Below are 13,230 nucleotides of genomic sequence, written 5' to 3'. Positions count from 1 at the left end.
GGAGGAGCAGGAGGAGGAAAAAACAAACGTCAGCACCACTTCAGATCCAGTGAATAGGAGACATCTTGTCTTCGTTATATTTTATGTTCTAACAAATTCTCCTGTAAACCGTTTACGCAAAACTGAAAACTAAATCGGATGTAAACATATCATCTCTCCTCTGCAAGCCTGACCCACCAGGCTGTTAGACAGCCCTGGGTTCGGACCGCCCAACAGGAAGTGGACCACGCCCGGCCGGGGGCGGGGCCGGGGGCGGGGCCGTCACCTGGAAGCACTCGGTCGGACTCAAGGCACCAGTGATCTGGTTCCAGAGCCCGTAACATTCCTCCCGGACGAGCCATGTGTGAGTCCGCCTCAGCCGGCTCCGCCTCCTGGAGGCGGCCAGACAGATGGACGGAGCAGACGGAGCACACGTCTCCCCCCAAGGGGGGAAGACGGAAGGTACAGGACGGACACAGCGATCTCGTTACTATACTGATCCAAAGAATCCTCATGTTTCGTTGCTACGCAATAGTTGAGGGACAGGTGCTAGGTCAGGACCTCGGGCTGGAGCCCAACATCAGGTTTTATACACTGACAGGTTTTAAAGTCCAAAACGCGGAAGTCTTGCGGCGGCAAGACTTCAGCATCATGTTTGTCGTCTGACCAGACTAGCGCTTGGATGAAACTGTTCTGACGGAGCATGAGTGAGTAGGTGTGGTTTGGACGTGAACCTTTAAAAACATGACTTTCGTCTCGTGCTCTGCGACGTGGTTTGGGCTCCAGACTCAACTAGGGTCGTTAGCGTGGAGCTACGTACGACACGGATGGTGGGATCTGAGCTCAGAGCTTGAAATCACAGCTCTGAATTAAGAGCAGGAATTCAAGGTAGCGTTCAGAGGGAATCCATCATTGACGATCTTTAAACCATCTGAATCTCACCTTGAAGCTCTTATTTTTAAACTCCAACCAAACCAACTCAACATCTCCTCAGACATCTGCATCAGAGGAGACCGACTACAGCGACAGCAGCAGCACCTGAACGGGCCTTCGAGGGGGTTGACCGCGGACCACAGGAGCTCTGAAAGGCCTCATTAAGCTCCTCATCTCTGGGCCCGCCACTGGAGGCCAGCTGCCTCGTGAAACACTGGGGTACCCTGCTGAGCCAGCAGGGGGGGGGACCCCAGATCCAATTAAACAGCGTTTAGGTAAACTGCTGACGTTTAGCGTAAACTGCTGACATTTAGCGTAAACTGCTAACGTTTACGTTAGCGGTAATGCCTGTTGGTTTGTCGGCCGTCTGTGTGTCAGTCTGACAGTCTGGGTAAACTGCTGAAGTTTAGCATAAACCTCTTATGTTTAGCGTAAAATGCTAAAGTCTAGGGGAAACTGTTTACGTCAACGTTCTGTCTCTCTTCCTGTCCGCCTGTCCTTCTGTCTTGCTATCCTACAGTCTGTCTCCTCCTTCCTTTTCTACGATTAATCTAAATTATTACTACTAGGATAGCTTTGGTCCCATTTTGTCCAACAATCCGTAAATAGCACGATGTATGGGAAAATAAATCAAGCCATCGAGGATCTCAAATGTCGCAGGTTAGCATAAACCAGAGGCTGAGTCCGAAACCGAAACCGTGCAAAGAACAAAGCCAAGATGGCGCCCCGGAGCCAGAGCCACTCACGCGTCTTCCCCTTCTCCGCCTGCCGGAGCCCCTCCCCCTCAGGGTACACCGGCACCACGGTGACCGTGTAGGGCATGTCCGACAGCAGGTTCCTCAGGACCACGTTGGTGGTGCCGCCCGACACCTGCTCCTGGGGGGGCCGCAGAGAAACGCTATGTCAGTGGCGTCAGCGGGGTACATGTTACATGGTAAAGAGTACAGTGTACAAGCTACATGCTGCATGGTATCAGGTACATTCAAAGAGGCACAGGGTACAGGTTACAGGTCGGGATACATGCTACATGCTTCAGGGTACATGCTACATGTTGCGTACTACAGGGTATATGGTAGAAGGTACATGGTAGAAGGTACAGGGTACATGCGACAAGGTACAAGGTACATGCTACAGGGTACATGCTACAGTCTACAGGGTACAAGGTACAGTGAACATGCTACATGCTAACGGGTACATGCTACAGTCTACATGCTAGAGGGTACAAGGTACAGTGAACATGCTACATGCTAACGGGTACATGCTACAGTCTACATGCTACAGGGTACGAGGTACAGTGAACATGCTACATGCTACAGGGTACATGCTACAGTCTACAGGGTACAAGGTACAGTGAACATGCTACATGCTAACGGGTACATGCTACAGTCTACATGCGACAGGGTACAAGGTACTGTGAACATGCTACATGCTACAGGGTGCACCATCCGCTCCGTCTCACCATGTCCTCGGCTCCGCCCACATCGGGGACGTAGAAGAGGCGGTAGTGGCGGACGTTCCCCTCGGCCGGCTCCCAGCGCACCCTCAGCGAGCTGGTGGTGGGGTCGGTGACCGTCAGGTCCTTCACCCCTCCCAGCGGTTCTGTGGACACATGGGGGTCAACGGCGAACGGACTGCATCTACAACAGTGCCTTCCTAAGAAGTGGCGTCTCCAAGCGCTTTACGATACTGCCCACATTCAAGCGCTGCACACGTTCACGTGCACGTTCACGTGGTCAGGGTGAGGCGCCGCGCTCAGGGACTCCTCAGCGCTCTAGGAGCAGCCGGGGACCGGACTAGCAATCTTACGCTTACCCGCCAACCCGCTGTACCTCCTGAGCCACACGCCGCCCATGGGGGCAACGGGTAGTTCAGCACCGTGGTTAGCGGGGTTAACTCAGGCCAGGGGGGCGGAGAGAGGCCTCATTATGGGCGTCCGCTCTGGGTCCGGCCCTACGCCTGGCTGGGGACCAGCTGTCTTGTGGAACGCAGAGGGAGCGGGGCCTGGTAATAGCAGGTTATCAAGTCCTAACCTGGTTACATGAAGGCTAGATGAAGGCCAAGACACGAGTGAGATTGACTCCCAGCTGGAGTCGGAGGGACACAGCTGGGTCTGGTTGGGTGTGCTGCTCTTTCAGGGTAAAATAGATTTACTGCTTCAGGGGTGAGAGGGAGAGTGTGAGGATGGGTTTACAGAACCCCAAATAAACCAAACAGACATTTTGGAAGTTCTTCCGACATCTGGGACTGTCTCAACATGTTCTTCTCTGTTACTTTGAAAATGGCCGTGCATCGAGGAGAGGAGAACATCAAAAGACAACCAGACTATTTAGCCTTTAGTCATTCAGCTTTGATCAAGAGAGAGGTGACTTACAGCGACTACAGATCCAGGTCATTAAGGAACAGGGGTGAGCCATCTTGATCCAAGATGCCTACAGGTTAGTGGACTCTGAGCATCGAACACAGCACCTCACCGCTGGGGAACATCCTAGACACTATACTATCCATCCCCCTTTTGATGAATGATTCATCCTCTCAAATCACCTATGTTGGCTTTCATCTTCACGAGGTTGAGGTAGAGCAGAGCAGAACCATGACAAGCTAAGGGGCTGGTTAGCTTCTCCGCTAACCCTGACCACATGGGGCATCAATACACTAGCCCTAACCTGACCCTGACCGTGGTGACCGGGAGTCCACCGCCCCTACACCAGTAGCCTTGATCTCCGAGTCCGTACCGACCAGGCTGCAGACATCTAGGACCCGTCAATCCATTTAGTCAGACCATCCGTAAACCGCAGGATGTATCGGAAAGAAAGCAAACAGTTGACAATCTCAAATGTCGTACGATAGCGTAAACCAGAGGCTGAATCCGAAACAGAAACCAGGTTAAGAACAAAAACAGAAAGACGAACAGGAGGGACTCGGGCCGCAGACGTTGAGGACCGGTCGATCCAGGGACCCTAAACCTGAAGTTAAACAGAACGTTGATGACTGGACCTACTTGTCTTCCCGTTCTCCGACTGGCGTTTCCCCTCCAGGTCGGCGTAGACGGGCACCACGGACACCGTGTACTCCGTCTCCGGCGTCAGGCCCCTCAGTACCGTGTTGGTGGACATACCGGACACCTGGGTCTGAGACCGGGAGAACACTGCTTAGAACCCGGACACCTGGGTCTGAGACCGGGAGAACACTGCTTAGAACCCGGACACCTGGGTCTGAGACCGGGGAGAACCAGAATCACGTCCACTAAAACATTCTTAAAAGTGTTTTATGTCGTGCCACGTGTTTTCATTTAGGGCATTAAGCGGACGCTTTTAGACAACGCTTTTATCAAATTATATATCAGGTAAGACCATCAGATATCAAACCAATCGCCTGTAAACTTCAGTTTCTTCTTAATCCGACCACTTCGATCAGATGAACATCACTGGACGAACATCGCATCAGCGCCTCTGTTACCACGGCGAGTACCACAACAGAAGGCCAATCTGAGGTCTGATTGGTGGGGTGGGTCTGTGGCGGTGACGGCGGTGGCGTTCCGTACCATGGCGTCGGGACCCCCGGCCGTCGGGGCGTAGATGACGTTGTACTGCCGGACGTCGCCCTCGGCGGGCTCCCAGCGGACCCTCAGAGAGCTGACCGTGGGGTCCGTCACCTGCAGGTTCTTCACTCCGCTCAGGGGCTCTGCAACACAGACAGCGGTCAGCCTCCAGGGGTCCCCAACCCCCCAGGGGCCCCCGACCCCCAGGGGGCCCCAATCCCCCAGGGGCCCCCAACCCCCAGGGGCCCCACACACTGGACAGGATGTAACCTGGGCCCTGGGGGGGTTCGGGGTCACAGGGGCGGAGCCTAGCTACATGGATGTGCTTGTGTGAGTGTAGAGGTTGTTTTTCCGAGGGCAAGCTGCTGCTCACAATGCTAACATTTAGCATAAACTGCTAACGTGTAGGCTAAACTGTGAACACTGAGGCTATACTGCTAACATGTAGGCTAAACTGTGAACACTGAGGCTATACTGCTAACATGTAGGCTAAACTGCTAACGTTTAGCGTACACAGAGAAAAAAAAGGAGGGTGGAGGAGGTGGAGGGGGTGGGGGTGGTGGTGGGGGTGGGGGTGGGGGTGGTGGTGGGGGTGGGGGTGGGGGTGGTGGAGGAGGTGGTGGTGGTGGAGGAGGTGGTCGTGGTGGTGGTGGGGGTGGGGGTGGGGGTGGTGGTGGTGGTGGTGGAGGAGGTGGTGGTGGTGGTGGTGGTGGTGGTGGTGGTGGAGGAGGTGGTGGTGGTGGTGGTGGGGGTGGGGGTGGTCGTGGTGGTGGTGGGGGTGGGGGTGGGGGTGGTCGTGGTGGAGGAGGTGGAGGAGGTGGTCGTGGTCGTGGTGCAGGAGGTGGAGGAGGTGGAGGGGGTGGAGGAGGTGGTGGTGGTGGTGGAGGGGGTGGGGGTGGGGGTGGGGGTGGTGGTGGTGGAGGAGGTGGAGGAGGTGGTCGTGGTGGTGGTGCAGGAGGTGGAGGAGGTGGAGGAGGTGGTGGTGGTGGAGGAGGTGGAGGGGGTGGTAGTGGTGGTGGTGCAGGAGGTGGTGGTGGTGCAGGAGGTGGAGGGGGTGGAGGGGGTGGGGGTGGTGGTGGTGGTGGTGGTGGTGGAGGAGGTGGTGGTGGTGGTGGTGGAGGAGGTGGTGGTGGTGGAGGGGGTGGGGGTGGTCGTGGTGGTGGTGGGGGTGGGGGTGGGGGTGGTCGTGGTGGAGGAGGTGGAGGAGGTGGTCGTGGTCGTGGTGCAGGAGGTGGAGGAGGTGGAGGAGGTGGAGGGGGTGGTGGTGGTGGTGGAGGGGGTCACACCGTGGGGGTCACTCACTGGTCTTCCCCGTCTCTGCCTGCCGCACTCCGTCCACGTCGGGGTACACGGGGACCACCGCCACGTCGTAGAGCGTGTCCGAGCTGAGGCCCCTCAGGACCACGCTGCTGGTTCCCCCGGAGACCGTCTCCTGTTCAAAACACACAGCGGTTCAGCCGCCGTCGCCATGGCAACGCACCCCGACCCCGAGCGCGACCCCGAGAACTCAAGCGGCCAAAAACAGCGGTCGGCGGCGCTGAGCTGAAGCTACCGCTGGAGTGGAGCGTGCCGTTCGGGATCTGATGGAAACCAGGCATCCCACAGCCCCCCGCCCCCGCCCCCCCGCCCCCGCCCCCCCGCCCCCCCGTGCCCCGTTGCTCACGGTAACCGAGGACTAAGTGCGAGGTATGCAGACGTTTTGCCAAAGAAGCAATCTGGGACCCACTGGTGGTACAAGATGGTTTCCTTCCAGCGGCTGGGAGAGCTGAAGTAATGAGAGGAGAAGGAGAGAGGTTCCTGCAGGGAGACCGCAGAGGTGTCTGGTCTCTAGTGTCTGGTCTCTAGTGTCTGGTCTCTAGTGTCTGGTCTCTAGTGTCTGGTCTCCAGTGTCTGGTCTCCAGTGTCTGGTCTCCAGTGTCTGGTCTCTAGTGTCTGGTCTCCAGTGTCTGGTCTCCAGTGTCTGGTCTCCAGTGTCTGGTCTCCAGTGTCTGGTCTCCAGTGTCTGGTCTCCAGTGTCTGGTCTCTAGCGTCTGGTCTCTAGTGTCTGGTCTCTAGTGTCTGGTCTCTAGTGTCTGGTCTCTAGTGTCTGGTCTCCAGTGTCTGGTCTCTAGTGTCTGGTCTCTAGTGTCTGGTCTCTAGTGTCTGGTCTCTAGTGTCTGGTCTCTAGTGTCTGGTCTCTAGTGTCTGGTCTCCAGTGTCTGGTCTCCAGTGTCTGGTCTCCAGTGTCTGGTCTCTAGTGTCTGGTCTCTAGTGTCTGGTCTCTAGTGTCTGGTCTCTAGTGTCTGGTCTCTAGTGTCTGGTCTCTAGTGGCTGGTCTCTAGTGTCTGGTCTCTAGTGTCTGGTCTCTAGTGTCTGGTCTCTAGTGTCTGGTCTCTAGTGTCTGGTCTCTAGTGTCTGGTCTCTAGTGTCTGGTCTCTAGTGTCTGGTCTCTAGTGTCTGGTCTCTAGTGGCTGGTCTCTAGTGTCTGGTCTCCCTTCAGACACCTCTTTGGTCTGTCTGGTCTCTTGGCTCTGGTCTCTAGTGTCTGGTCTCTAGTGTCTGGTCTCTAGTGTCTGGTCTCTAGTGTCTGGTCTCCCTTCAGACACCTCTTTGGTCTGTCTGGTCTCTTGGCTCTGGTCTCTAGTGTCTGGTGTCTGGTCTCTAGTGTCTGGTCTCCAGTGTCTGGTCTCCAGTGTCTGGTCTCCAGTGTCTGGTCTCCAGTGTCTGGTCTCCAGTGTCTGGTCTCCAGTGTCTGGTCTCCAGTGTCTGGTCTCTAGCGCCTGGTCTCTAGCGTCTGGTCTCTAGCGTCTGGTCTCTAGCGTCTGGTCTCTAGCGTCTGGTCTCTTGGCTCTGGTCTCTTGGCTCTGGTCTCTTGGCTCTGGTCTCTTGGCTCTGGTCTCTTGTGTCTGGTCTCTTGTGTCTGGGCTCTTGTGTCTGGGCTCTTGTGTCTGGGCTCTTGTGTCTGGTCTCTTGGCTCTGGTCTCTTGGCTCTGGTCTCTTGGCTCTGGTCTCTTGGCTCTGGTCTCTAGTGTCTGGTCTCTAGTGTCTGGTCTCTAGTGTCTGGTCTCTTGTGTCTGGTCTCTTGGCTCTGGTCACTAGTGTCTGGTCTCTAGTGTCTGGTCTCCCTTCAGACACCTCTTTGGTCTCTAGTGCCTGGTCTCTAGTGTCTGGTCTCTTGTGTCTGGTCCCTTGGCTCTGGTCTCCCTGCAGCACTACCGTGAGCACCACAGAAGCGAGGGCGGGGGGATTGGATGAAGGTAGTCCTGGGTTGAAGGTGGAGGAGCAGACCACACCGCAGTCGTACCAGTTTGGGCTCTCCGCCGGGACTGACGCTGTAGAAGACCTTGTAGTTCCTCACGTTCCCAGGGGCCGGCTCCCAGCGGGCCGTCAGGGTGCTGAGGGTGGGGTCCACCACCTTCAGGTTCTTAACCCCACCCTTTGGAGCTGGGGACGGAGGTGGAGAGAGTGAGTGTGTGGTCAAGGTCACTGGTTCATGTTTGATGAGGATGAGGATGATGATGATGATGATGATTGGGATATTTGTCTCATTATGTACTTTATTAATTATGTGTACAAATCTTCTTTCCAGCATTAGCGCTCCTCGCACACAAAGGTGTTCTATGAGGTTCTAAAGGTTCTCTGAAGCCCTCCGGCGAACTGGGTTGAACTGAGTTGAACTGGGTTGAACTGGGTTGAACTGAGTTGAACTGGGTTGAACTGGGTTGAACTGGGTTGAGCTGGGTTGAGCTGGGTTGAACTCACTGGTCCTGCCGTTCTTGGACTGGGACTTGCCCTCCATCTCGTGGTAGACGGGGACCACAGTGACCGTGTACTCGGTGTCCGGCTCCAGGCTCTTCAGGACCATGGAGGTGGTGGTCCCAGAGACCTGGTCCTGCACACACACACCAGAGAGCACAAAGCGTCAGGACCAGACAGACAGGCAGACAGACAGGCAGACAGGCAGACAGGCAGACATAGAGACCGACAGGCAGACACGCAGACAGACAGACGGACAGACAGACAGACAGGGTCTGAACACCACCTAGACTGGTGAACGCCAGTTGAAAGTTATCTCCGTACCACCTTAGGCAGCACCCTGCTGAGGCCTGCTGGCTCAGCTCCTCCCCGGGGTGGGGGGGGGATCTGAGACCAGCAGTCCTTCTGGGGGGGCGCTGAGCACGCCTCAGAGCTCCATCTGGCCGGGGGATTAGCCTGTCAGCAGCCCCCTCTCTCAGCTGGAGTCAAGGGCAGCACACGTCTCACCCATGACATTTATATTAACGCAGTGCAAGGCTAACCGTCAGCCTGACAGCCCCCGCTGGCTGTCCCCCCCCCCCCCCCCCCCCCCCCCCCCCCCCCCCCCGAGCCAAACGGGAAGACCCCCTACACCCAGAGCACTGAGGAGGTCCCTGGCTCCTCTTCTCCTGTCACTCCTTCTGCCACTTCATCTGGAGGCTTTTTAAAGCTGTTTTCCATTGATATAGTTTCCTTCCCATTGTGCTCCATGTCTTTGTGAAGGCTCTTCTCTTGAATCTTAAAGAAGTAAGTACTACATAATGCAAGTATCTTTATGGATTGAAAATGGGCTGTAAATGGACTTCAATTCAGCTCAATTCGTGAGAGACACACCTATCACACGCCCATTAATTAACGAATTCACACACACACACACACACACACACACACACACACACACACACACACACACACACACACACACACACACACACACACACACACACACACACACACACACACACACACACATTCCTACACACAATCACTCACACATTCACACATTCACACACACACACACACACACACACACACACACACACACACACACACACACACACACCCATTCACTCACACACACTCCCACACACACACACCCATTCACTCACACACACTCCCACACACACACCCATTCATTCACCCATTCACTCACACACACACACACACATTCACGCAGACGGGGGGGGTCTTTACCACTTCCTGTTCGCCCCCGCCCACGGCGGGCACCCAGATGACGATGTACTCGCGCACGTTGCCCTCGGCCGCGTCCCAGCGCACGTTCAGGGTGCTGGTGGTGGGGTCGGTGACCTGCAGGTTACGGGCGAAGCCCAGCGGCTCTGGGGACAGGGGGAGACGGTCGGCGTGGTTACAGGACGTCACAGGTAGTCGCTACGACGCGGGTACTGCGCGCTGTATGTGTACACTGTATAAAACATACTACACTGGCCCTTTTGGGACACATCAGCCAATGAAAAACGGGTTCCCTAGTGACATCACAAGGGGGAGTGGCCACCCAGAGGAGTGATTGGGAGCATCAAACCCCGATCACCTTCCTGGTGTATGATCCCTCCATCACACCCCCTCTAGGGGATGGATGATACCAGGTGGTAAACCAGGTAGCAATGACCCATTGCTGACGGTTTCCAGAGGGTTTAGGATCGTATCCCATTTGAAGGACCTGCTGGGCGGACCCTCCACCTGCAGAATCCCGGTCCCTTCCCGCTCCTTGTCTCCCCGGAGCCACTTACTGGTCTTGCCGTTGTCGGTGAGGCTGGGTCCGTCGCCCTCGGCGTAGACGGGCACCACGGTGACGGTGTACTGGGTGTCCGGGAGCAGCTTGTCCAGCAGCATCTTGGTGGTGCTCTCCGACACCTCTTGCTGCGGAGGGGAGCAGAGTTTGGGTCTGGCGAGGGAACGGCAGCGCAGCGCTTCAGCGGTTGTGGACGGCCTGTTTTTGCTTTTTAAACTAAATCACAGGAATGACTGTGATGGTCTGATTCCCGAGGATTTCGACGATCCAACCCGCGTGCCGTTGGGCATGCATGCCGGAGCACGAACAGAGCAGACTCGAAAGAGATCAACCTGATCGCTCCAGATGAAACCGGCGGTATTTGGTTAAGCTGAAGGTCCGCTCCAGCTTCTGTGGTCGGACCGTCCTACCCTCTGCAGAGAGCCCCGCTGCGGCTCTGTGGTCGGACCGTCCTACCCTCTGCAGAGAGCCCCGCTGCGGGCCTCGTTCTGCTCGGGCTGAGCTGCTCGCTGGACCGAGAGGAGCTGAAGTCGCTCTGAGGCCAACGACAAGCGAGAAGCAGCGGAACCCAGAACCACCCGGGGCATAAGCACAGCGGCTGCTAGCCAGCTGCAGCGGGCCGAGAGCTGCCTCACCCCTCCAACTCCCCCTCTCCTCTCCTTCTCCCCCTCTCCTCCAACTCCCCCTCTCCTCTCCTCCTCCCCCTCTCCTCCAACTCCCCCTCTCCTCTCCTTCTCCCCCTCTCCTCCAACTCCCCCTCTCCTCTCCTCTCCCCCTTTCCCCCTCTCCCTCCTCCTCCTCCTCCCCTCTCCCTCTCAGTGTTGTTGTTATTTCAGTCCATCAGGCTGCGTTAGCATCCAATCAGATGGAGCATCGCATTCCTGAGACCCTCGACACGCGAACACGTCGGCCCCCTGACGCATGGAGGGGCCCCCCCTGACACGTGGAGGGGCCCCCCCTGACACGTAGAGGGGCCCCCCCTGACACGTGGAGGGGCCCCCTGACACGTGGAGGAGCCCCAAGAGAAGTCCCCAGCCTGACACGTGGAGGGGCCGCCCGTCTGCAGCCAGCACCACTCTAGGACTAGAGCCAACTCCCCCTCTCCTCTCCTTCTCCCCCTCTCCTCTCCGCCTCTCCTCCAACTCCCCTCTCCCTCTCCTTCCTCCCCCCCTCTCCCCCCCAGTGTTGTTGTTATTTCAGTCCATCAGGCTGCGTTAGCATCCAATCAGACGGAGCATCGCATTCCTGAGACCCTCGACACGCGAACACGTCAGCCCCCCTGACACGTGGAGGAGCCCCCCTGACGCATGGAGGGGCCCCCTGACACGTGGAGGGACCCCCCCTGACACGTGGAGGGGCCCCAAGAGGAGTCCCCAGCCTGACACGTGGAGGGGCCGCCCGTCTGCAGCCAGCACCACTCTAGGACTAGAGCCTCACTCTGACCTACAGAGAGGACTAGAGCCTCACGCTGACCTACAGAGAGGATTAGAGCCTCACGCTGACCTACAGAGAGGACTAGAGCCTCACGCTGACCTACAGAGAGGAATAGAGCCTCACGCTGACCTACAGAGAGGATTAGAGCCTCACGCTGACCTACAGAGAGGATTAGAGCCTCACACTGACCTAGAGAGGATTAGAGCCTCACACTGACCTACAGAGAGGACTAGAGCCTCACACTGACCTACAGAGAGGACTAGAGCCTCACGCTGACCTACAGAGAGGATTAGAGCCACAGGCTGACCTACAGAGAGGATTAGAGCCTCACACTGACCTACAGAGAGGATTAGAGCCTCACTGACCTACAGAGAGGACTAGAGCCTAACGTTGACCTACAGAGAGGATTAGAGCCTCACGCTGACCTACAGGGAGGATTAGAGCCTCACACTGACCTACAGGGAGGATTAGAGCCTCACACTGACCTACAGAAGGGGACTAGAGCCACATGGGATTATTCTTTTGGAGTTCTGACTTTAAAATCAGAATAAAAATTGTTCTGAGTTTAAACTCAGAACTCATAAAGATGCCCATTTGTCCCTAATCCTCTCCTGTAGAACCGTGTGGTTCCAAACCGGTATGTCGCAAGGTGCCTCTGACTGACTTTGGTTCCTTACAGGTAGCCTACCCAGAGTTACCAGATAGAGCAATACTGTAGCTAGCTACCTTCAAACTCAAAGTTCCGATTTTGAATTCGAAATTCTGACTTTAATCTCAGAATTCTAAATTACACCTTAGTGTGTTTGGGAGATTGATTGAAAGAGATTGGACAAGATTCACATTTACCCTTTTACTGTTCGTACTGTAATTTGTTGACGGCACTTCATAGCATAAAGGGAAAAACAAAAAACCACCCTGCCTCTTCTTCTTATCTCTGGCTTTTGACCCCGTCCAATTCCTTGTCCTTCCATTTTCAGACATTGTAACATTGTGTTGTGCTCCATCTATATATATACTTGCCAGTTAATTGTTCATGAGATGCACCTTTGAGCTATTTCAGTTAACTGGTTGATCTAACGCTTCACACATTTACTTTGTTAGAGAAGTCGAGATTCACCTGGGAACAATTTACCAATTCATGACAGATTTAGAAAAAAAGTCTAATGGAAATGTGTAGAAATATGCTTGACACATTATGAAAACTTATTGAACAGACTTATGCAATGAACTAATGCCTAAATATTGTGGGGGTGGGACTATTAAATAGAGACCCATTGAAATACATTTGGATCAACATGACACAAGCAATTTATTTCGTAGGAAAGAGCAGAGAATCGTACATAATCATTTGCAGGAATGTACCAAAGCATTTGTAACTTCTTCAAAGAAAAGAGAAACTGCTTTTTTGATGTGCACAAGTGGCACAATGATGTGAAGATTGAACAGGTAGTTTTGAAAACTTAAATTCTGATCCGACAAATGTACAAAAGCGCCTGAGAAGAATGGTACATTTAAAACCCGAATCCTATTTCGTGCAGAGCAAATGAAAGGCAGCAGATGTGAACTAAAGGCGGGTAAAGAGTTGCGGAGGAACGGGGGTCTACCGTGATCTCCAGCCCCCCGTTGCTGGGGACGTAGGTGACCTTGTACCCCTGGACGTTCCCGTCGGCCGCCGTCCACTCCGCCGTCAGGGTGGTGATGGAGGGGTGCTTCACCTGCAGGTCGCTCAGACCGGCCAAGGGCACTGCGGCGGGGGGCAGGGACACCGAACTCAGACACAGATCGGATCCATACTGCGGCGTTTTGGTCTTTCCTTTTCATT

The 13,230-nt window shown here is 55.3% G+C and overlaps 1 protein-coding gene across 1 annotated transcript in view; it reads right to left on the bottom strand.

Moving 5' to 3' along the window:
- Positions 1–13,230, bottom strand: part of col12a1b (collagen, type XII, alpha 1b) — a 175,122-nt gene that overhangs the window by 100,508 nt on the left and 61,384 nt on the right. The window contains exons 41-50 of the mRNA XM_056581812.1: positions 13,013–13,152; positions 9,973–10,102; positions 9,419–9,561; positions 8,192–8,321; positions 7,734–7,873; positions 5,753–5,882; positions 4,454–4,593; positions 3,911–4,040; positions 2,372–2,511; positions 1,659–1,788 (exon numbers count right to left, since the gene is read on the bottom strand). Of these exons, the coding sequence (XP_056437787.1) occupies positions 1,659–1,788; positions 2,372–2,511; positions 3,911–4,040; positions 4,454–4,593; positions 5,753–5,882; positions 7,734–7,873; positions 8,192–8,321; positions 9,419–9,561; positions 9,973–10,102; positions 13,013–13,152 (1,353 nt within the window). The remainder of the gene's footprint in view (positions 1–1,658; positions 1,789–2,371; positions 2,512–3,910; positions 4,041–4,453; positions 4,594–5,752; positions 5,883–7,733; positions 7,874–8,191; positions 8,322–9,418; positions 9,562–9,972; positions 10,103–13,012; positions 13,153–13,230) is intronic.

The sequence above is a fragment of the Gadus chalcogrammus genome, chromosome 21, assembly GCF_026213295.1.
Source record: "Gadus chalcogrammus isolate NIFS_2021 chromosome 21, NIFS_Gcha_1.0, whole genome shotgun sequence".
Lineage (NCBI taxonomy): Eukaryota > Metazoa > Chordata > Actinopteri > Gadiformes > Gadidae > Gadus > Gadus chalcogrammus.
Note: the sequence above shows the minus strand (reverse complement) of the source record. Positions and strands in the feature narration are given on the sequence as shown.